Source organism: Toxorhynchites rutilus, chromosome 3, assembly GCF_029784135.1.
Source record: "Toxorhynchites rutilus septentrionalis strain SRP chromosome 3, ASM2978413v1, whole genome shotgun sequence".
Taxonomy (NCBI): Eukaryota; Metazoa; Arthropoda; class Insecta; order Diptera; family Culicidae; genus Toxorhynchites; species Toxorhynchites rutilus.
Window position 1 is genome coordinate 331,524,888 of NC_073746.1, and position 24,413 is coordinate 331,549,300.

General features: G+C 39.6%; 2 protein-coding genes across 5 annotated transcripts; one reads left to right on the plus strand and one right to left on the minus strand.

The window, feature by feature from the left end:
- LOC129776592 (protein FRG1 homolog) lies at window positions 1-1,072 on the plus strand. Its single transcript, XM_055782321.1, has 3 exons — window positions 1-160; window positions 221-805; window positions 873-1,072. The coding sequence occupies exons 1-3, from the start codon at window positions 102-104 to the stop codon at window positions 1,018-1,020; spliced, it is 792 nt and encodes a 263-aa protein (XP_055638296.1). The 5' UTR covers window positions 1-101; the 3' UTR covers window positions 1,021-1,072.
- On the minus strand, window positions 1,051-22,803 carry LOC129776593 (DCN1-like protein 4). 4 transcript variants are annotated; one of them, XM_055782322.1, is made up of 6 exons: window positions 22,648-22,803; window positions 21,605-21,952; window positions 13,777-13,874; window positions 13,462-13,715; window positions 13,187-13,394; window positions 1,051-2,179 (listed from the first exon to the last, which is right to left on the minus strand). In XM_055782322.1, the coding sequence occupies exons 2-6, from the start codon at window positions 21,703-21,705 to the stop codon at window positions 2,112-2,114; spliced, it is 729 nt and encodes a 242-aa protein (XP_055638297.1). In that variant the 5' UTR covers window positions 21,706-21,952; window positions 22,648-22,803; the 3' UTR covers window positions 1,051-2,111. The 4 variants fall into 4 exon arrangements, with proteins under 4 accessions (XP_055638297.1, XP_055638298.1, XP_055638300.1 ...); XM_055782323.1 differs by having other exon boundaries at window positions 22,597-22,744; XM_055782325.1 differs by lacking the exon at window positions 22,648-22,803 and adding an exon at window positions 22,027-22,177.
- Between the last annotated feature and the right edge of the window lie 1,610 nt (window positions 22,804-24,413).

Below are 24,413 nucleotides of genomic sequence, written 5' to 3' on the forward strand. Positions count from 1 at the left end.
TTTTGACATTTTCTGTTATTGAACGGTCTACATTTGTTTATTTCGTGGAAGGAAGTTTGTTTATCAGTGGGAATACGGTCAGTTTCCTTTAATATCATCCAATGTCCGAATACAGCGCTGTGAAAAGTAGCAAATTAGTGCTCAAGGGTGAAAATTCCAGGTTAGTACTGGGATGTTTCAGCGGAAAACTCTGAATGTACAAGTTCCATCTTTTCTGCAGTGGTTCCAAACGTAAACACAAAAAACACAAGAAGGAAAAAGACTCCAAACGAACCAGAGTTGAGGTTGATGAGGACGCCCTGAAGCATGGTGGCTGGTGGAAGGTGGCCAAAGTGACCGAGATGACCGGCTCGGTGGCAATTCAGTTCGGGAAGCGTGCGTTTGTCAAAGCGCTAGATAATGGTCTGTTCACACTGGGAGCCCCTCACGACGAGGGAGATGGTCCAGATCCGGAGGAAATATTTACTGCGGTGGCGATAAACGAGGAGAAGGTGGCATTCAAATCCGGCTATGGGAAATATTTGAAGGCGGAGAAGGACGGTGTGATTACGGGCAGATCGGATGCAGTTTCGGCGGTGGAACAATTCGAGCCGGTGTTTCAAAATGGAAAAATGGCTCTGCTGGCGGTAAACGGTTGCTTTATCTCTGTCGACCCGGAAGACGACGCTGTGGTAGCGATCAAGAAGAAGGTGGGGGAGAACGAGATCTGCATTATCAGAAGTTGTGCCGTTCGGGAGCAGAAGAACACTAAGGAAGTGGCTGTCGAAGAAGAGGGCGATTTAGATCAAGTTGAGATTAATTATGTGTAAGTAAACTTGAGTTCAATGCTGTTATCAATATCTATTTAAATAAATAATTGTATTCTTTCGCAGAAAAAAGTTCCAGAAATTCCAGGACAAAAAGTTGCGAGTTAACACAGAAGACAAGGCTACCTTGAAGAAAGCTAAGGTAGAAGGGGTTCTACATGAAGCTTTACTCGATCGACGGAGCAAGATGAAGGCGGATAGATATTGCAAATAAATCTCTGATCGTCATTAAAACCAATAAACGTAGCGTAAATGATGTGACTTTATTGTTAGTTCTTTTCATTGCCATACAGTTTCAATTTTCAACCAGGCCTATGGTTTTAAAAATATTGTGAGTTTCTTCTGGTAAAAAACGCACTTTATTATTTTCATTGTTTTTTCTCACAATAAATCTTTTGCTTGTTGTTGTAGTTGTTGTTGAGTACTTCGACCAGCTTACAGCCGCTCTGGTTTCCCTTGTTCCTTCTCATCCAATCAATGGTATATTTTCAGTTCTGTTTTTTTAAAACAGTTGTTGATTATAATTTTCAGTGTAACATGTATTTTTGTATAAGCCGAAATAGGGATCCTAAATTATTAGTACTGGAGTGTTTTATGTTATTGGTTGATAAGTATTCTTTTACTGCTTGCCAAAATTATGTCCAAATTTGATTAGTGTTTTATTATGCGATCCATTTGGTTTCTTTTTCTTCTGTATTGCCGGCTTTTCAACCTTCCTTCACGCTTTAAAGTACTGCTAATGTATGTTCTTACCATGGATCAATGTTTTTTGTGTTTATTCTCTTTCATTACCGGTTGACTACTTCACTTCGCTGTGGGTGTTTTTCTCATGTGATTTATTTGGTTTGCTTAAAATAATTCGAGCGCTTTATCATACTAAAACGATGGCGTCTGCAACGGGGAATCCAAAACACGTATCAAGAAAAAAAATTGTTTCGAACCAACTAAAAAAACGTGGATTTCAATTCCCCATCATTTCGGATTTCCTTCAGAGAAAATGAGTAGGCTTATGACATTGTTTCTTTCGCCTTGTTTTGTTGCATTTTGCTTGTATAATTCCCATTGCGGGAAATTTATGATTTGCTCCTGATGATGTGTTTAGAGGATGTATGTGTATGTTCATGAGCGTGTTTGTGTGTGTGAATATCCTGCCCAGAGCGTGACGAAATGATTCACTCTTATGGAGAAAATGATTGAAGAATTAGATACGATAGTCTCAACGTTTGTTTCAACGTGCGTGTGTGTGTGTCTGTATGACAAATTTGTGTCTGCGTCTGTGCCTTAATGTTTTTAGTAGAACAATCCTCAGCTAATCGTCGACTGCGTCCGTAAAAAACGTAACCATTCGACAAATTCGTCCAGCATCACGGGCCCTGAAATTACAATAATAAGGATAATGAATATCTTTGAATTGGCCTTGATTATTAAAGCATAAGCAATATAACTTTCACAAAATGGATAAGAGAACAACAACTTATCAAGTTTTCGCTATGTGCAAGATAGTGTTCAGAAATCGTTGAACGTTTCGTTGAATTAAATAATTTTGAGTATGGTGTATTTAGTGGCGTCTCGTGAGTAAATTGACTAGTTGTGCACCTACACGGTGACCCAAAACTTTTACTTAAAATTGCAAAATAGGGGTTAATTAGTGCTCGAATATTGTTCTCTTTATGCAAGAATGTTAATGGGTTGGCTGAACTATCTCGTGTTTCATCGAATTTCGAGCATTTCTGAGTCTAATTCTAATTTTGGACATTTCTTAAATATAATACTACAGTCTTGTTTCCGGGACAAATTATTTTTTAAATTATGAATGCAATTATTCGTTCTGTACGATGGGCAAATCGGTCAAGTGTTTTCCATAAAAATTACTCTGAAGTTGGAACTCATGAAGCATTTTATTTTCAATAGCCATAAGTATAAGCTTTTCGATTCGCTCCTCTCTCATCGTTGATCCTTAGTAGGTCTTCATTCAACGAAGAAAAGAAAAACTTAGTTCGACCGATGCTGTGTTTAATGGGAGCGTTAGTATTAGCTTTGCGAGTAAAATTACCTAAAAAATATCGTCAAGAATGCTACCGATCAGTGTTTATATAATCTCCGATATTTTCTACTCGGCAAATTCTGACTATGTATAGAACACTCGCAGTTCATTTCCTTATTTCACTTTGTCAAAATTAGAGAATCGACAACAAAGATCATCTATCAGCTGTTTAGGAAACTCCGTGCTGAAGAGTTCAAATTTCAAATAAAATGCTTTACTTAGGGGCTGTCCATACCACATACCACGTGGACAGAAAAAGCACGATTTTAGATTCCCCATCCGTGGACAAGCGTGGACATTTTCGTACCCTACCCCTCTTTGTCCACGTAGACATTTTTATTTTTATTTTTATTCATTTTTTATTACAAATTTTATTAACTGTACCCTGCTGTACCTGCTTTGCTGTGGCTCATTGTTTCATTTAATTTTTAAATACTTTTGAGTAAACAAGATTTTTGTTTGTTTTTCCATTATCAGCGAAGATATGTAGGTTATCTAGTTTGTCAACACGGAAACTCGTAATGTAAAGTTGACCAGGTGATGAACAATCCGCATCTGAATACAAACTACACAACTTCAAAGATTGACTAATTGTGATTGCAAACGCCAATCGAATAAAAATAAGTAAGTTTAAAATTATTTTCAAACACAATTTTAGTTCAGGATTTTTTCAACACTTGCAATGAATTGTTAATACAATAATGTTAATTTGAGTTCTCAGCTTCATTTCAGAAGTGTACTTATTCCATCTGGAAATCGAATGAAAACTTATCCTTTCATTTTGGATTATGCATATTTCAAGACGATCGTTATGCATAGCGGAGGTAAGATCGGGGGTTAAGTGGGAGCGGGGGATTGAGGGGGTGAAGAGGAAAGGTTTGCAAATTTTCTTGAGGGGGCTTGTTAATGTGGGTTAACACTTCCTCTGAAGAGACATCTTCCGAGAGGGGAACGCGTTTAAGCGATTTCCCAGCCTCCGTTGTAGCTAGTGAGGAGGAAACAGTAGTTTCCATCTCCATTTTAGGACGACCTTCTTCTGCCATTACGGCAGATATAACATAATAGAATTTATAGAATATAAAGGGTGTGTTACATCAAATTTCATCACAGAAAAAACGCTGTAGAAATTCGCCCAGTAGACCGATCCTTTTGAAAATTTTAGACAGTAAAATAAAAACTATTAAACAACTTTTGGCATTTTCTTTTTATTCATACTTCGAGCCCAAGCCCGTATGCTCGCACCTTCCTCTTTACCCCGTCCATAAGGTTCTGTACAACGTCAGGTTGTAGTTTTTTTAAACAGAAATCCATTTTCTCTTGAAGTCCGCCTCCGATTTGACAACTTTTAGGTTCTTCCGGCGCGTTGGGCGGGCACGAAGGTGACCCCGTTGACTTCGTACCACTCCAACACGTCCTTTGAATAGTGGCACGAAGCGAGATCCGGCCAGAAGATGGACGGGCCCTCGTGCTGCTTCAATAGTGGTAGTAAGCGCTTCTGTAGGCACATCTTAACGTAAACCTGCCCGTTTATCGTGCCGGTCATCACGAAGGGGACGCTCCGCTTTCCGCAAGAGCAGATCGCTTGCCACACCATGTACTTTTTGGCAAACTTGGATAGTTTCTGCTTGCGAATCTCCTCCGGAACGCTGAATTTGTCCTCTGCGGAGAAGAACAACAGGCCCGGCAGCTGACGAAAGTCCGCTTTGACGTAGGTTTCGTCGTCCATTACCAGGCAATGCGGCTTCGTCAGCATTTCGGTGTACAGCTTCCGGGCTCGCGTCTTCCCCACCATGTTTTGCCTTTCGTCACGGTTAGGAGCCTTCTGAACCTTGTATGTACGCAGGCCCTCCCGCTGCTTGGTCCGCTGGACGAATGAACTTGACAAATTCAGCTTATTGGCGACATCCCGGACCGAACTTCTCGGATCACGTCTAAACTGCTTAACTACGCGCTTGTGATCTTTTTCATTGACGGAGCACCCATTTTTGCCGTTCTTCACCTTCCAGTTGATGGTTAGGTTCTCGAAGTATTGTTTTAGTACTCTGCTGACCGTGGATTGGACGATTCCCAGCATCTTACCGATGTCCCGATGTGACAACTCCGGATTCTCGAAATGAGTGCACAGGATTAATTCACGACGTTCTTTTTCGTTCGACGACATTTCTCCAAATTTACGAAAAATTGACAGTGAAGCATGGCCAACGTGATCTATACACTCTTATCTGATTATAAGCGAAAGCTGAAGATATAATTCCTAAAAATTAAATTTCTACAGCGTTTTTTCCGTGATGCAATTTGATGTGACACACCCTTTAATAATATTCTTCACTACTACTTACCTAATATATATTACATCTAAAACGCACACCAATGCGAATGAAATTAACCAGTGTTCCAATCGAACCGCGTAACAATCGCTCGAAACAGCTGCAACGGTATACAGTGGTAGACATTCGTTTAGCCCAGTGGTGTTCAACCATTTTGCCAGAGGGGCCACAAACACATGTTAGGCATGGTGTCGTGGGCCGCAAAACAAAAATAAATGTACAACGAAATTATAACCGGCGTGAAACAAACATAGAAATTCAAGAATGAAATTCTTTTAGTACAAACATTTGGTAGCACTGACAAGAGTCAATGAATGAATGCTTTAACTGAGTGAGGGACGCTGACTTTCACCAATATTTATTGATTTTTGTGTATGAGTTCCAAACATCATACACACCAGATGGGCCAACCAGATAAGCCCACCGGGCCACAGGTTGAGTATCGCTGGTTTAGCCGCACCCTATTTTTCCTCAATATTTTGAAAAATAAGTCAATTTATTGTACAGTTTTGCTCATAAAAGACGATTATTGTTTATTTTCATCGAATTCATTCTAAAAAAGTATAAATTCACTTTTTATTTTCTAAGTAATTCAAATATGTGGAATCAGGGTGGACATTCGTTTAGCCGCATCCTAAAATTTCAATAAAATAAAATTTGTGCGGAAAAAAATAAATAAATATGAGCATCGGTACCTCATATTTATTTATTTATTCGTCTTCGATTTAAACGTACAGACTACTAATTACTCCTAAAAATCTTAATTCTATTTTTAAACACGCATCGACTGATTTCATAGTCAAAACAGTCATTAATATCGTTAAAAGCACGGAGAGCTGTGTCGAAAGGGTTAAAGTAACCGTAACCGGTCCGGTGTGCGGGGACAGCGACAATTTGTGAGCTCCTCAGTTGTCGTGGGGGCACGTATAGAGGAATGTCCTGCAAGAGTTGAGGACAGTCAATGTTGCCACGTAGAATGTCAAAGACCATTAGTTGCTGAATTGCTCTGCGCCTGGCATTTAATGTTTCCATTTTGATTAACATGCAGCGGGCAGGGTAATCAGGCAGATTTGACGAGTCATTCCATGGTAGGTTTCGTAAAGCGAATCGAATAAAGCGCTTCTGTATTCTTTCAATTCTGACGACCATGGATACGTGATAAGGTGCCCAAACAGGGGCCGCGTATTCTAAGCCACTACGAATCAGGCTGCAGAATAATGCTTTCTGTGCGTAGATGTCGGTAAATTGCCAAGTGAAGCGTCGAATGAAACCAAGAATAGTAGAGGCTTGGGCTGTGATGAGTGCGACGTGTTCATTAAATCTAATCTTGGAGTCAAACGTGACACCAAGATCACAAATCGAGGTAACGCGCTCTAGTGGAGAAGATCCGATAGCGTATTGATGTTCGATGATGGTGTTTCTTCGGGAAAATGAAATCACCTTGCATTTGTTAATATTGACGCTCATACCGTTTTCATTGCACCACAGTAGCAGTTCGTCGATGTCTTTTTGTAGAGCAAGGCAGTCGAGTGCAGTCATAATAACGCGGAAAATCTTCAGGTCGTCAGCAAACATTTGTTTAAAAGATGACAAACGGGGACACAAGTCATTGACGAAAAGAACAAACAACAGCGGTCCAAGCACGCTTCCTTGTGGTACTCCAGATGTGATTTTGAAAGTTGAAGAACGCGTGAAGTTAATCGATACGGAGAACTGACGGTCTATTAAGTAAGATAAAATCCACTCAACCAGCCAAGTTAGAAATCCCATGGCTTTTAATTTTCCGATCGCATATTGGTGTGGCACGGTGTCGAATGCTTTCGAAAAATCAACGTAGATGGAATCGATCTGCCTACGGGATTCGATCTCATGGAACAACGTATTGGTGTAGCACATCAGATTTGTGGTAGTAGATCGGTGCTGGACGAACCCGTGTTGAAACTCAGATATTACAGGATGAACCAAGTTGTAAAGGGCGTTGTGGACTAAAGTTTCAAAAACTTTGCTCAAGCTGCAGAGGAGCGATACTCCACGGTAGTTCTCAACTTGATTTCGATTTCCTGCTTTGTGAATTGGAACAATCGTGGCTATCTTCCACACGCTGGGGAAGGATCTTTCGCTCATCGAACGGTTATACAGACAGGAAATCGGTGCAGCAAGCGATCTCGCACAATACTTCAAAAGGGACGGAGGAATGCCATCTGCTCCAGGACCTTTCGATGCATCAATGTTATCCAAGACTTTCGTGACTTCGTCTAGTGTGAACTGCAGCGTTGTAATGTTGAAGTCATATTCCTGTATGCGACTGAAACTCGTTGGAAGCAATGGTGGCGAATTCGTGTTGTAGACCGACTTAAAGAACTTCGCGAACAGATTAGCAACTTCAAGAGAAGTACTAGCAGCGATTCCATTGAATTTCACTGTGTCCGGAATACGGTTACTAGACCGCTGCGATTTTACGAATTTCCAGAATTCCAACGGGTTTTGCTTCAGGTTGCTTGCGTTCGTTTGACGTAATCCTCGTGGCTAACCTTCAGGAGCTCGTTATACTGCAGTTCAATTAATCTGAGACTATTTTTACTGTCGATTGTTCGGGTATTCAGATAACGTTTGCGCGATTTACGCAGTACATTCCGTAAGTTGCGTAGCTGAGAATTCCACCAGGGTTGCCACGAAGTGCGCCTCGCCACGCGTCGTTGGAGAGGAACCCGTGCATAAACGGTTTCGTATAATTTGGCATAGAAACGATCAGCCAATACATCCACAGAGTCTCCGGTTAAAATTTGTTGCCAGTCGATAATAGACAAGTCGTTGTTTAATGAGCCGTAGTCAAAAAGCCTGAAATTCGGTTGTGGAGACGATTCGTAATCAGGCGTGACCGAATTGCATTGAGCGTCCAGTTTGATGATGAACGGCCTGTGATGCTGGTCTATCTCCAGAAGTGGTGCTGTTGGCTCAAGAAGGTTAACAGCATCGGGCTCGCTGATGAAAGCTAAATCAAGCAATCTATCATTTGCGTTTGAAAAACAGTTCACTTGAATTAGCCCGCAGGCAAGCATCGGCTCTGTGAGAGCTAATTCTTGTTCCGTTGATGCATTAGATGGTAAGTAGTCGTTCACGTCTTCATCGAAGTGCCATCTCACAAAGGGAAGGTTATAATCGCCTATCGTTAAGATTATATCGACACTCGAAGACCTATCCACGATCGTCTGTACCGCACTGATGTGAGACGTGTAGACATCGGGACTGGAGAGAGGGCGAATATAAATACCGGTGATAAATAGCGAGCGGTGAATTAGATTAATACGGACAGCCATTTGTTCGAGTTGATCGACGTTTTCGAGCGATACCGTTGTACATGAGTGCTTGGATTTGACTGCGATGAGCACACCTCCACCTCTGGAAAGCTCACTGGTGTCATGATTACGGTCGCAACGGAAGAGTTGATAATCCGACGATAACTCACAGTCCCGAATGTCAGCACGAAGCCAGGTTTCCGTTAAAACCAGAGCATCGTAATCACACGACGAAAGCTTCAAGCGTAGTTCAGTTGTCTTCGTGCGTAAGCCTCTCACGTTTTGAGAGTAAACGGTGAAGAAGGAATCCATGTCATTCCATGGCTTGACGGTCCTACCAAGCATAGTACTGGAAATCACGGGACTATCAGGAAGCGGATAAGCCATTGAGTCATAGTACTTGCCTGACGATGGCAACTGGAAGGCCCCCTCACCATTTTCAACCGCAGGGCCGAGACGACTTTGATGGCGGGATACACATGTAGACGTAGAATAAGGTGCTGTGATATAAGTGACTCAAATATACTATCACTACAGTAAATAAGTATCCCGATAAAAAGAACATTCCTAGTTGATTTGTAAGTGTTTCATGTTTTTTTTTCAAGTGCGGCTAAACGAATATCTATCACTGTATTACACCACAACAGGATGATGGAATCGATGACGATGATAAAGCGCACACACAGCGATGATGCGGCACACGCACTGTGCCCGGGGTGGAGGACTTTTTCCTCATGCTGGTTGTGATTGCTCCTCTCCTCATTCGCGCAATACAGAGAACCCCGGCAGACATTTGATTTCGATGATTCGACCCTCAAAGCTGCTGCAATGTTCGAAGTTCCCAGAAACATTCCCAGTCTAACAAGCATCAAAGAAGTATTGGAAGCGTTTTTTCAACTGTCGAGTGACTTTTTTCTGGGTATAATAGCAACAAAACTATACATCTAAATCGACTAAGAAACGATACAATGATCACAATGTTGAATTCTAAAGTTTTGATAAAATAGCACAGGGCAGCTCGAAACTTTTAATAACTGTTGCAGTCAAAGTTTAGCAAAAAGGGTATACAACTATCATCAAACAAACGAGAAATTTGAGAATACTATTTTTTCAACAGATTTCTCTATGCAACAAACATTTTGAATTGCGATCTAGATTGTTGAACGAAATAGTACAGATGAAAAAGATTTCAGTATAACTATGACAAAAATCAGACTGCTTGTAGAATACTGACTGCCCTCAAAGATCCAATGACATAGCCTCTGTTACTGTTTTGAAATATATTTTGTCCCAGGTCAACAGATTTAATTGTTTGAAATTCGGTATTCACGATGCTACCTGAATAGCTGAAAGATTTTTATCTAACCCTACTCACTAATATCTGTGAGGAATCTTAAGTTGTTTCAATAGTTTCAATGCTACTGAGCTTAAGGAACATTTGATCGGTGTTCAGACAGGCCGGACTAAGTAACAAAATAAGAAAAACTGAGTTAAAGGTAGCAAACAATCAAAAACTTATTAGCCTACATTCTACATTTTCAGATCACACTTATGTTGCAAACAGCCGTGGCTGGGCATACCAGGTTTATGTCATAAATTTATTTTGACTGATCAGCAAAAACTGATAATTGGATAATAAAATAATCCAATCCAGTGTTCCAATCCATTTACAATAATCTATCTACATTGTTCGAAGAAATATGTTGCTGTATAGGTTTTAAAATTTACGGTAAAAAATATAAAACAAGAAAATTCATACCGTAAAAGTTTTAAATTACACAGAAAACCTTTTTTGTTAAAATAAAACTGGACAAAAATGCTTAACAGGAAAAGGAGCAGAGACGAGTTGAAGTAAATAACACGAAGTAGCACTTTTTAATGACTCTGAATCTTACTCATTTTTCTTTAAAATGCGTCCGATCTTTAATCCAGAGCCTTGATTTATTTTAAAGATTCTTTTCGAACCGTATGCTGGGTCTACATTTCAACTATCAACTACTGTTTTTTCGAATGTTTGAATGTTTCTACTGGATGCCATAAAAAAGCCATAAGAGACGAGAATTTGAATTAATCATATTCACCTCTATTCCGGTACACAATCGGGTTTGAAATTAGCAAAATGGTGCATTTCGTGACCCGTTCGACTTCAAGTAAGCACATTCATCAATCCGTTCGACTTCGAATTATTTCGAAATTCGTTTTTCATCAATGCAAGGATGCCAAATTCGCAGACTTGTTCGCAATTTTACTGATATTTAATTTTCGTCGCAAGCTCTATTTTGTTGCAGACTTATATTTTCAGTTTCAGACTGCAGGTATATGGTATTTCTCTTCTTTATGGTTTGGTTCAGCTTCCTGCGCTAACAACCTCTTTTTTTAGACATCACTTTGCGATTCTAACGGTTAAAAAGGTAGCTGGCGGATATTTATACACATCAACATTTTAGTAGCAGACTTAAAAAAACATCTGGCATCTCTGGAGGCGATGACGTTTACTCTGGCAAAAGCTAAAACGAAAACATATTTCTCAATGGTTTTCATTGGCCGATAGTTCTAGACGTTTGCAGTGCAGACTTTTCCAGAGCGTGTTTTTGAAAAGCTCCCTTTTACAATAAAACTTTTGAATATTTTACAAAAAGACCAAAAGGACTCGAAGGTATGTATATTTCCTATTCTCAATATCGATTATTTGCGATGTGAAGTACGAAATTTTCTTACATTTGGAAATGTAAAGCATTGCGTAGTTTCGGTTGATTTTATTATACAGTTTAACTGTCATTTTTCAGATGCCAGAACCAACCGGAGATGTGGAAACCTTTGCGTTAAGGCTGAGATCTCTCATCTTATGTCGCTTAACATCAACACGTTCTACCCGAACAAAGAAATATTCTTGCGTGAATTGATCACCCACTCTTCGTATGCTCTCGACCAAATTCGTTATAAATCGCTCATCGAACCCTCAAAATTGGACAGCGACAATGAGCTGTTTATCAAGCTCATTTTTAACAAGGAAGCTGGAACTCTGACTAACATCGATACTTGTATCGGAATGACCAAAACCGATCTGGTCAATAACCTTGGTACGATCGCCAAGACCGGAACGAAAGCGTTAATGGAAGCTTTGCAAGCCGGAGCCAACATATGAAAGATTGCTAGCAACTGTTTGCATTCACAGGATGCTTTCTTTAAAGATTATTATAATAAAATCGACTATTTGATAGATGTAAGCGTTAATATTTTTTATTTTCTTTATTGTTTCTTCGCTTTTTCATAGACAGGTATAGCCTCAGGTTGCTTTTTAGAGTAGACTGGAACAATCCAATAAGGATTTTCTTCTACATCCTTAGCATATTTGAGAAGTGCCTCACGAGGATCTTGATCATCTTCCACTCTCTTGTGCAGACCAAGATTCCTAAGTACATACATACGACGTCAAGGTGCCTCCGGAATTGGCAACACGGCCCCTTTACTCACTGGTAGTGGGCAAATTTGGTCGTTTGAATTTAACAAAAACCAAACGATCCTTCTCCATCTTCTTCCGATGAGAGCGAGACTTCTCCTGACGGAACATCGGAAACGCGTGGGGAGTAATGACTTGGGCGGCTCCGATCACTTCCGAATCTTTTCCGGCGATCGGTACGATCCACGCAAAGCTTGGCTTCTCTCATACTTCGCTTCTCATCGCACAATCCGCAGATAATTCCATTTCCACACCCATGGAAAATTTGGGTCATCTTCGGATGCCAATGAGTTCGAATTACATGTGAATCAGTAAATGGAATAATCGTTCCGAAGGGGGCTTGCGGAAAAAAAATTGTTTTTGTTTTGATTTCACAGTTGTATGACGGCTGCGATGAAAGTTCGAAATTCACCGCCCTTTAGGATTTGAGGCGAACGGGTAGAATGCAAAATATTCGAACTCGTCCGGATTGTGAAATCCAATCAACCCAATCGCCGATCGTGAACCGGAATGAGGATGATTATGTTAATGAAGCTTTATTGCAAATCCAACAAATCTATTTTCTTGTCCATCAAGGTTGCATCTCTTTGGGCGTCAGCCAACATCTTCATTTGTTTAACCTCAAGTTCCTTCACTTTAAATTGATCGGTGTTAAGTCAGTCCGAACCATGTGACATTTTTCATGATCTCAATAAAAACAAAAGTTTTTCACCTTGGTATACCAAAAAGAGAAAGTTGTTGCATCCCGTGAGACGTTAGAACGCACCAAGACACATACAGTAGCATTTTAGAGCGCCGAAAAAAATATTAGGCGAGAAAATCCCGACTTCATTAAGCAATTTCCGACTTTTTCCCGATGGATTTTGATTCCCGAAGTTTTCCCGCTTTTCCCGAGTGGGTCGCCACCCTTGTACTTACAACTCTTTTTCTTCTTGGATGGCACTTACATTCCCAGTGGAACTTTTGCCTTCTCAACGTAGGTATTACTTGCGTCATTTTTATTAGTAGTACTTAGTTGAGAGTTCTAAGCCTGATATAACACGCCTTGAATGTATTTGGGAGTGGCAAGCTCTAAAATACGCGTGACCACAGTGCAAATAGGAAGAAATTTCTTTGACGGGAAATTCCCCCGGCCAGAACGGGAATCGAACCCGAACCAACGGCGTGATAATGTGGGACGGTAACCAATCGGCCACAGGAGCACTTCATTTACAACCCTAAGTACTGCAAAAAAAAACAATAGGCATACTCACAAGCTCCATCGACATCGTAGTTGCTCAGATCGTTGGAGATAGTACGGGAGAACTCCAGGATATTACACCACTGATCCTTGTTTATCACTTTGTACTTGGATTGCTCCAGAAATTGGGCAAATTGTGCATATAGGGGCCAGTGCTTGCCGAGCAGTAACTGCAGCATCGCTCGCGCCGTTTCGATATCCATGCTGCGCTGATCTTTGTCCTAAAACAAATGAAGAAAGATTTGATTTGCGTGATCATTCGAGCTGATGATATTCTTCCGAACATACTCTAGCAAAGTCATATGCGTATCTGTAGATAACTTTGAACGTGTTGGGATCGTTCAGCAAATTGCGCAGGTAATCAAGCTTGCACTGGACTTTTGCAGCAGTGTCACACTGGAGATCCGTTAGGCCTTTTAACCACTCACTTTGTGTGAAAAAGCCCATCTGGCGGGCACCCATTTTGTACGCTAGTACCAGCATCGCAACGTTCTCCGGCTCGACACCGAGGTCTTCGCAGAACCTCTCCATCCCCTCAGGACCTGAAAGAATTTATCCACATTACATTCGTGATGCTAATCGAGGAAACAAAACTCAAGCCACCTAAAGTGTCGGGATCGTCTGCGGTTGTGTACTCATGGAACCAGGTCAGACATCGCTTTTGACTGAATGCATCGTCAACTTTGCTATTCCGCCGAGAGCTGTAATGAGAAAAACAAAAAATATAAAAAAAAACAAATCTGAGATTTGTTTTGATCATCATCAGTTTTACATTTCTTTGCTCATCTCTAAGAAAAACAAACTACTTTCTTATCACAACCACCCAGAAACTCAACAGAATCGGATTATCACTGACGGCATGGAATATATCAAAATATAGGCCAAATCGGAAAATCACTCAATCTCTTTCGAAAATTTGTCGCCTCTGAATTTGAGCAGAGTGAATAAACAACAGAAGAAGGAAAAAAATGCTGCGCGCGATAATTTTCGTCCGTAACAGCGGTGAGCGAATGAATGACCATTGGGAGGAAGCTCGGCACTCTTTTTTCTTCTGCCTGCTAAAAATACCTTCCCTCAGTAAGCTCGTCGTTCGTTCGGTCGTGGGTTGCTCGTGATGTGCTAGGGTGGTACAGAAGGGAGCGCGCGCGCGAAAATGACCAAGAGGTGTGGTGGAAAATTCAGCAAGGGGGAGACACAGAGGGGAGTGCGTTAGAGGAGATGGCACGCGACACCATATCGTCACATAGCAAGAACACCCGTTTGGGATGCGACGGCTAATACTCAATTCAACAAAAGGAAAATTGGTTGAGCAAAACAACATTTTTTGTATGCAAGACAACAAAGCTTTCACGAATTCCGTCGGAGGTATTTTTGGAATGTTTGTTTACTATATGCGAATAATACTTGCAATATAATAATAGATAGACATCGGAAAAGGATCACTCGAAATAAGATGTTGGCCAAACTTGTGATTTGACCTGCCGTTTAAGGTAATGAACAATGAGAGACGAGCTTATCGTCGATTTAGAAGATATGAAGATGTAAAAGATACAAAGCACTGTCTGTTCACGTCGACCACTTATTAGCTTATTAATACGTTAACTTTTATATTAACAGTATACTACATCTGCATTAGATGCGCTATATACTATTCTGTTCTGGTAGTCTTGCTGGGCAATATCCGTGACCAGTGCTGTTAAAGTGGGATAAATTTTGCGATCAAGTTGTCTAGAGCTAGAAATTTTTGGAAGAATCAAGCTTTTGAATTGATTTATGGTTTGGGAATACTGCCAAACGGTGGGCAGGTCTTTGTTCTTCCTAACCAGCTCCTGTTTAATGGCATTTAAGGCATACTTTGGGATCTCTTTGTTTATAGCACTAACGTTCTTAGAGAAACTCCGCCGTCTTCGTAGTATTACTTGCGTCATTTTTATTAGTACTTAGTTGAGATTTCTATGCCAAATAACATGCCTTGAATGCATTCTGAGTGGCAAGCTCTAGAATACGCATGACCACAGTGCAAGAAAGAAATTTCATTGACGAAAAATTCCCCCGACCAGAACGGGAATCGAACCCGACAACCCGGCATGTTAGGTTTGATGCGGGAGCACCCGTACTTAACGTAAAAAACCCCTTTTAAAACTTGACATGTGAAGCGAAACGAGAGCATGCACAAAGCAAGCTTGATTGTAAGAAAATGTAAATTTTCCGATTGTGGTTTTGAGATTTTTACCTCGATTCTGTATTCCGAACGATTCCAAATATTTCGAACGACTGCATCGCAATATTTCACATTCTGTATTCCGTTCGAGTTGTTTTTGCATTTAGTTCGATTTGTTGCTCTTCGTACATTAAATGAACAAAACGTTCGAAACAGGGAATGCGAAATTATAACTCGAACGAAATAACGGTTTCGAAAGAAATGTAAATCTGTCGGAATACAGAATAGGGCTGTTTATCGCTGAATAAACAAACTTTTCGTATATTGTGCAGTAAAGTTTTGTTCACAATTTGATGCAGCGAAAATGTAAGTTTGATAACAATAAATGAAATAAATTGCATTTTAAGTTTTGCATACTGTATGGGGTGATACGGACACTTTTTTGTGGGGTGAATTGGTCATACAGGTCATTCTTTTCTTTGGTCTGATTGATTCCAGATGCCGCGGAATTACAAAAAAAAGGATGGACGGACAACGTTTGAAGAAGTAAAAGCTTGAAGAGCAACGCAGGCCATCAAGGACGAATTTTCTCTGTACAAAAGGGGTTTTTGGGGCCGGGGAAGGTTTTCGTGATATTTTGAGACCCCTCCCCCCTCTCTAAGGGGGGGCTGCCATACAAATGAAACACAAATTTCTGCATTACTCGGAAATTAACCAAGCAAACGAAACCAAAGTTGGCATGTGAAAGTTTTAGGGTGCAATAAACGTTTCTATGATGGTTAGACAGTCCTTCCCCCACTCAAAGGGGGGGCTGCCATACAAATGAAACACAAATTTCTGCATTACTCGAGAATTAATCAAGCAAATGAAACCAAATTTGGCATGTGGAGGTTTTAGGATGCAATAAATGTTTCTATGGTGTTAAGATACTCCTTCCCCCTCTCTTAGAGGGGGCTTCCGTACAAATGAAACACAAATTTTTGCATTACCCGAGAATTAATCAAGCAAATTAAACCAAATTAGGCATATGGAAACTTTAGGGTGCAATGAATGTTTCTATGGTGGTTAGATACCCCTCCCCCCTCTCTTAGGGGTGGCTGCCATACAAATAAAACACAAATTTCTGCATTACTCGAGAATTAATCAAGTAAATGGGCGGGACGAAGTTTGCCGGGTTAGCTAGTATATATATATATATATATATATATATATATATATATATATATATATATATATATATATATATATATATATATATATATATATATATATATATATATATATATATATATATATATATATATATATATATATATATATATATATATATATACTTGCAATTGTTCATCGGAACTCATCGTTCATACATATTCCTTTGTTATTGTTATTTTGTATTGTATTTGTAATGTATTTTAAGATTCGTGTCAGTGAAGCGCCACACGATCTGATAAGTTAATTGATCTATTTACCTTCCACCTTCACCTTAAGTGGAATAAATGTTTGATACAGAAAATATGATAGAAAAAGACAGCCCTAAATCGGAAAATTCCTTCCAGGAGTTTTGCTCTTATCAACACATTCGTCGATCCATTTTTATTTATATAGATAGAAGATGATATAGGAGTGCGTTTCATCACATTAAAATACATTTCCACTTTCGAACAATTTCCATTTTCAATTTCGCTAGCGCAAATATCAAATGGACTAACAACGCTTGTCACTATGTAATTGTAGAACATATGAGAATTAAAATTTTCCGAATTTTCCCGTTTTCCTTCAAAGTTCTCCGAAAATTTTCAATTGTCATGTTTGGTTGGAATATGTTTGGTTGAAATATGTGTAATATTTTTTATGGAGCCCCGCTTCCAGAGGAGGTGTGATACCACCATAGAAACATTTCTCGTACCCAAAACTCTTACATCTGGCTCCATTTTCTTGATTATATCTCGAGTTACGCAGAAGTTTGTGTTTCATTTATATGGCAGCACCCTTGCCTTTAGAAAGGGGGTAGATGCGTCGAATCACCATAGAAACATTTATTGCCCCTTAAAACCTTTACATGCCAAATTTGGCTCTATTTGCTCGATTAGTTCTTGAGTTATGCAGAAATTTATGTTTCATTTGAATGGCCTGCTCTTGGATTACAACAATTTGTTTGTTGTTTCAATCATAAATCAACCAGATTTTATTATTGATCGAACGATTGTAATCTATTACTAAGTCCATTCAGTTTAACCCTTTCGCTACGAGGGTCGTCTGTAGACGACATCAGGGTGATACTACTCATCGATCGCACCAGCGCGATAGGCATACTTTTCGGCGCAATGCTCCATTCATCGGTAGCAATCCGACGGAGCACACTGCCGTAGTGAAAGGGTTAAGGTTTGTTTGAAGAATTTATATTGCTGGAAAATTCTGGATAACGTATATATATATATATATATATATATATATATATATATATATATATATATACTTGCAATTGTTCATCGGAACTCATCGTTCATACATATTCCTTTGTTATTGTTATTTTGTATTGTATTTGTAATGTATTTTAAGATTCGTGTCAGTGAAGCGCCACACGATCTGATAAGTTAATTGATCTATTTACCTTCCACCTTCACCTTAAGTGGAATAAATGTTTGATACAGAAAATATGATAGAAAAAGACAGCCCTAAATCGGAAAATTCCTTCCAGGAGTTTTGCTCTTATCAACACATTCGTCGATCCATTTTTATTTATATAGATAGAAGATGATATAGGAGTGCGTTTCATCACATTAAAATACATTTCCACTTTCGAACAATTTCCATTTTCAATTTCGCTAGCGCAAATATCAAATGGACTAACAACGCTTGTCACTATGTAATTGTAGAACATATGAGAATTAAAATTTTCCGAATTTTCCCGTTTTCCTTCAAAGTTCTCCGAAAATTTTCAATTGTCATGTTTGGTTGGAATATGTTTGGTTGAAATATGTGTAATATTTTTTATGGAGCCCCGCTTCCAGAGGAGGTGTGATACCACCATAGAAACATTTCTCGTACCCAAAACTCTTACATCTGGCTCCATTTTCTTGATTATATCTCGAGTTACGCAGAAGTTTGTGTTTCATTTATATGGCAGCACCCTTGCCTTTAGAAAGGGGGTAGATGCGTCGAATCACCATAGAAACATTTATTGCCCCTTAAAACCTTTACATGCCAAATTTGGCTCTATTTGCTCGATTAGTTCTTGAGTTATGCAGAAATTTATGTTTCATTTGAATGGCCTGCTCTTGGATTACAACAATTTGTTTGTTGTTTCAATCATAAATCAACCAGATTTTATTATTGATCGAACGATTGTAATCTATTACTAAGTCCATTCAGTTTAACCCTTTCGCTACGAGGGTCGTCTGTAGACGACATCAGGGTGATACTACTCATCGATCGCACCAGTGCGATAGGCATACTTTTCGGCGCAATGCTCCATTCATCGGTAGCAATCCGACGGAGCACACTGCCGTAGTGAAAGGGTTAAGGTTTGTTTGAAGAATTTATATTGCTGGAAAATTCTGGATAACGTGCCTAAGCATTTTATTTATTCGATTATTAAAAACGATTCTTCACAAAGTTTCGCACGGGTCAAACACCTGTCATGACTGCAGTTCTCCAGCCACGAGCGACACTAATTCTTCCCAACTGTTGCTCCACGTTGTCCAACTACCTTGCATACTTGGCTTTGCATTTTCTTGTCCCAACCGGATTTCATGCAAATACCATTTTTGCGGTGCTGCTGTTTGACAATCTGACAACATACCCAGCCCATCACACTCGCTCAGCCTTGGCGATTTTCTGAAAGTTCGTCGTAAAGTTGTGCCAGTTTGTGATTCATTCTCCTTCTCCATACAGGGTGGCAATGTGAAAGTGATACACTTTATTTATGCCATAAAACTCAAACCTGTTTTTATTGTTTCTTTTCACATCCCTGTCAATGAATAGCAATGGTTATTTCCCTTCGGTCGATATACCTCCTCAAACCATCACAACTGACGCATTTTGATATCGCTCGAGACTGCTCTTTTATCGGGTGGTATATCACGAAGACATGCTCCATGAACACGGCCATATTTCTTGTTCAAAGTTGCCTCCAGAGTAAGCAACTTTTCGTCCGAAAAAAAATGTTGTGACCTGCGTACGTGTTCAGCAGCAACCGAGATCTAGCAACCCTGTCGGCAATATTTTTGCGAGTTAATCCGTGAATTTTCTGCTACTTAAAAGCTGAATATCCAATGCCAATCCAATCCTTTTTGATAACATTTTGCATGGAAGTGTGGCTCATGTTCATTCCACACGCCATTTTGCATGCCGAACGAGCTGGATTTCGCCGGAAACGTTCCTTCACTATAGACGAATAATCTGCCTTAATTCAGATGTGACATCTTCCACCTGATCTCGATGTTAGTCAATCCTTGCAGATGCAAGACCCTTATTTGTTCCTTATTTGAATCCATTGCAATTTGCTTGAGAGCGGAACTAAAAACTGACTGTATTTATTCCGAATAAACAATAAACACGTCACTCTTTCAAAACATGCTCAAATGTTTGTCATGCTGTGACAGAAAATACAATGAGGGGCACTCGAATACGTGTATCACTTCTATGTTGCCACCATGTACTTCGTTTTCCTGTACACCGCCGTTTATTGTTCTGAGCACTCGGTGTTCGAAAACGCCATCCCGAGCTCATCGCCGTCGATTACAACGTCATTAGCGAGAGCGATTCTGTAACAACCAGACCCTCCTGCTAGCATATATTCAGACTTAGGCACATTGAACCCACACCCAACTGGCCCTGATTCGTGTTTCAGACGGGTATACAAATCAACGACCGTCGCATTGTTGCTATCACATCTACGTCATAGACGAAGTAGATGAACTGTCTGAACTTGTTGAAAATCGTGCCCATTTGTTGCGTAACACTTTCGAACGCCACGTTAAAAAGCAGACAAGTGAGTCCATCATCTTGTCGAATTTCCATGTTAGTCTCAAACAGTAACGACAGATCACTGCACCATACATTGTTCATCGTTGCCTGAATCAGTTTTGTCAGTTTTCTGGCAGAGTCGTGTTTGTCCATGATTCTCCACAGCTGTCGGCGGTCGATTGTATCATATACGGCTTTGAAGTCTACGAAGATGCGATGCGTAGGGACTCGATACTCGCATCACTTTTGGTGGATCTGTTATAGTGTAAAATTCTGGTGCGTCATCGAGAAACCGGGTATGAATATATATGATAACTTCCCACATATCTGCTTACTATTGGCGATAGACAGCTAAAGAGGATCTGGGATAAATTTTTGTAGACGCCATTCACATTACAACATTTTTTTTTAGATGGGACACATGACTCCTTCATTACACTGTCCCAGAACCTCACTATCAACCGGAGCAAATGCTCTAACAGGTTTTATCGGATCTCACTTGAAGAGCTTCGCTGCGAGGCCGTCCTTACCAATTGCTTTGTGGTTCTCTAGCTGATCAATGGCCTCCTTCACCCATCGTAGGAGTGGTACGTCGTCGTTGTTCACTACACCTCTTCAGCAACACCTTGGTCTCCTGTCTGCATGCTGTTCAGATGTTCATCGTGATGTTGCCCCGACCTTTCGATCAACTCGTGTTCATTCTTCAAGATGACTTTTATATCATGGACACATACTCAGGTGCTTTAGTATAATTTAGATGTCCAATTTGTTTTCTAAGGGCTTCGTATAGGCAAAATGTATAGCACTGCATCTGTATAAGCTACATCGATTCTCGATTATCCATAGTTTTGAAGGGCAATGTTTGCGTGCATGTTTAGTAGGACTTACATCATCTTCTACGTTTTCTTGGCGTTCCAGCATGTTAAAACTCATTCAAGAATCCAGTTTTCAACAATAAACAAAGTTTTATTTCAGTGGCATCGAGAGTCGCTTATTGAACTGAGAGAATGTACAGCTTTAAATTATGTTTTTGGCTGATTATAAGAATGATAACAGCGGTCATAGTAATAGACCAGAAACGCGAAGAGTATTATTGATTGAATTAGTGAAATGCCATCGTGAACAAATTACACGTTAAAAATACATATTCACATATGATATACGCTACGATATGAAACGCTTCCAGAAAGAACCAATTCGAAGATAGCACAGTTTCTCAATTCTACTGAAGTTCGCGTAATAAATGTAATTGAGCAAAGCTCCAATGCGAAAAACTCATGAGCATTATTTAATATCACTCACCTCTGACTACTCTGGTAGGTATTGCGATGCCTTTTGGATGGTTGTCGGTCATCTTCGCTTGGCCCCATCTCCGCTACAACCCGGCGTTTACCCCTGGGCATTTGTGATCTGTCTATTTTGAAGGCTGTTCTGTTGGTTTTACGTAAACCGAATATCAATTCCTCGTATCCTGCTGCGCTCCTATTTGATTAATCCTACAATGCCTCTAGCCCTGTTTTCAATAAATTAGACTATAAATCAGTCTTATTGATTCCCTAGTTCGATTTCGCTTCCACACGGCGAGCAGTATATTTTGCGTTATCACAAAAAATGTCTTCCACAATCGTCTCCTCGGTGAAACATATCGTTCTGAAATGAGCAACGAAAGAAAAAATATCATGAGTAGTAATTCTTTCAATGTTTATGCCGGAATAAATAGCCACTTGCGAGAAAACATATCAAGTTCACAGTTAAGCCAGATCACAGATCAACAAAAAGTGTTTTTGCGTTCTAAACTTTTTCCTCCAGATTAACGATCTCTATATTAGGAATCTCTCCAAGCTTAACCAAACGTCATGTTTGTCCGTCAGCAGCAGCAGCAGATGTGTTTATTCATATCATTGTCCTGCGCTACAGATCCAAGTATACTGTGCCTTTCAAACTGCTCCCAATGAAAACTTTCATTCGCTTTTCTTTTGTTCTTTCTCTCATTTATACATATTCCACCTGATTCGCCACTTAACTACTTAGTCAATCTGAAGCAGAGGCTTGGAATGAAATGACCCAAAATATGCCAAGAAAACGCAAGATTTTAGAATTATGATAAATTTTACTTATTGATCAGCAAGCTATTGATTCAATTGTACACTTTTTATTCCAACTGCGTAAGCCGGTGCGGAAGCAAATAAAATTTTACACTTCCTCCTAGCAAAAAAAAATGGTACTCTTTCAAACGAAATCCCAGCCACATTCGAATCAAAATCACTGTCCAACCGATCAGTTTTAGAACCTACTTTCAATTCTTAACCTGAATTTCACATCAGACCACCATTCCCAGCACCAACCTGATGTCAGGAGACACGATTATGCAAAATTAATGGAGATTTTTATGCTCCTGATGCTTTCATGTTTTCAAGGCGACGACTACTGTTTCACGGAGCATCCTTGCTCGGCTACACGATGGCGTTTATCAGTGGATGAGAAGAGGCTAGAAACGGCAGTGTCGAAGAGGGGTTCGAAGACAAGTACGAAGATGCATGACAGCAGAGTTTTTGAGAGGGTGAAAGTGAAAACATTCGAAATGAGGACAAGGAAACAAAATCTTGTTCGAGACTCCCTACACACTCAGAGAAATCATTGATAAATATGAGAAATTTTTAGACAAATATTACTAAAACCATCTACACACTAGGCAACTTAAGTTGGAAACCAACTTAACGAATGTCGCAAAAAAGTTGAGAGCATGTGTAATCAAATGGGAGCATACACATTAGGCAACTGGCTAATTAGGCCGGACCAACTTTTTCGATTCAACTTAGCATGTCGAGGCGCGCGCGATTTGTGTCGGCAACCTTTTCGTTCAATTACTTTTGACGTTTTGATTCTTGTGTTCGTTGAGTTTCAATGTTTATCAGTGGTAAAATATATGTGCGAGCGAGCCGAAATAAATACACTCGAACAAAAAAGTTAAAGGAACAGAGTGCGAAGTCGGAAATTTCAGGTGATTTTTGACATGCTCCCAGCAAGCATTAAACCGTATAATTTTGCACGTGCCCAGTCTTACAAGAAATCCGAATAAATCATAATCGCATATAATATCAATCAAAGTATGTATCGTTTATATTTGAGGGTCTTAGAATGCAAGGGGTGTAAGTGACTTGATCGATTTCTCTTCATCAACTTTTTCTTTAGTTAATAACTCAACTGCAAAAACGTTCCAATTTAAGTTTGCTATAGAGTCCGATAGTTGTGGTTCTGACCTATCTTCCACATTGCCAAATACAGTACGGAATGTATCAGCAGCAATTCATTAATATATTTATATTAGATCGCAATTCAATATCAGCATAATCGCTATTATAACCGGTCAAAGTTGCATATTCATCCAAACAAATCCGGTAAGCATTTGCCATGTATGTATATGGCCTCCACTTTTGCATGCATATGCCAGTTAGGCGCATTATATGCCAACCAAAATTTTAGGGCATATGATGTTTATACGCTTGTTATGCGATTTAATGTTTGCTGGGCTGTAACTTCGTGAAAAATCAACGCATATCGATAGGATGCACAACATCTTGAAGCTACAACTTCCAGGTATTAGAATATCTTACTTACCTATTTTTATCTTGGTGTGTGTAGGTGTAGTGGGAAACAATATTGGGAAGAAATGAAAAATCGATTTTTCTTTGTTTTTTCAAGAATATTCTGGTCTAACACAATTTTTTGCTAACCAGCTCTATAGCAAATCCAATTTACTTTATAAGCTTTCATTTGGTTCCAAGAACGTTCCTGTAGGAGCTTCCCACACAGAGATATTTCAGTTTGAATGAAAAATTATCCCTTCGTTTTTGATGATGAATAATTCAATAAACAACCATCGCACTGCAAATCGAAATGCAGTTTTGAAAACTCCAATAAATTCTGCACAAGGATAATTTGTTACTTTGACAAAAAAAAATTAAATTTTTTGTATCGATTTCATAAAAGTGCCAAAAACAGGATTTTTATAGTGCTTTACAAAATCCACTGTAATTCTGCAAATTTCGCAGTAAGTTCTAATGTAAAAATCCATTCTGTATTTCGTTCGAGTTGTTTTTGCATTTCGTTC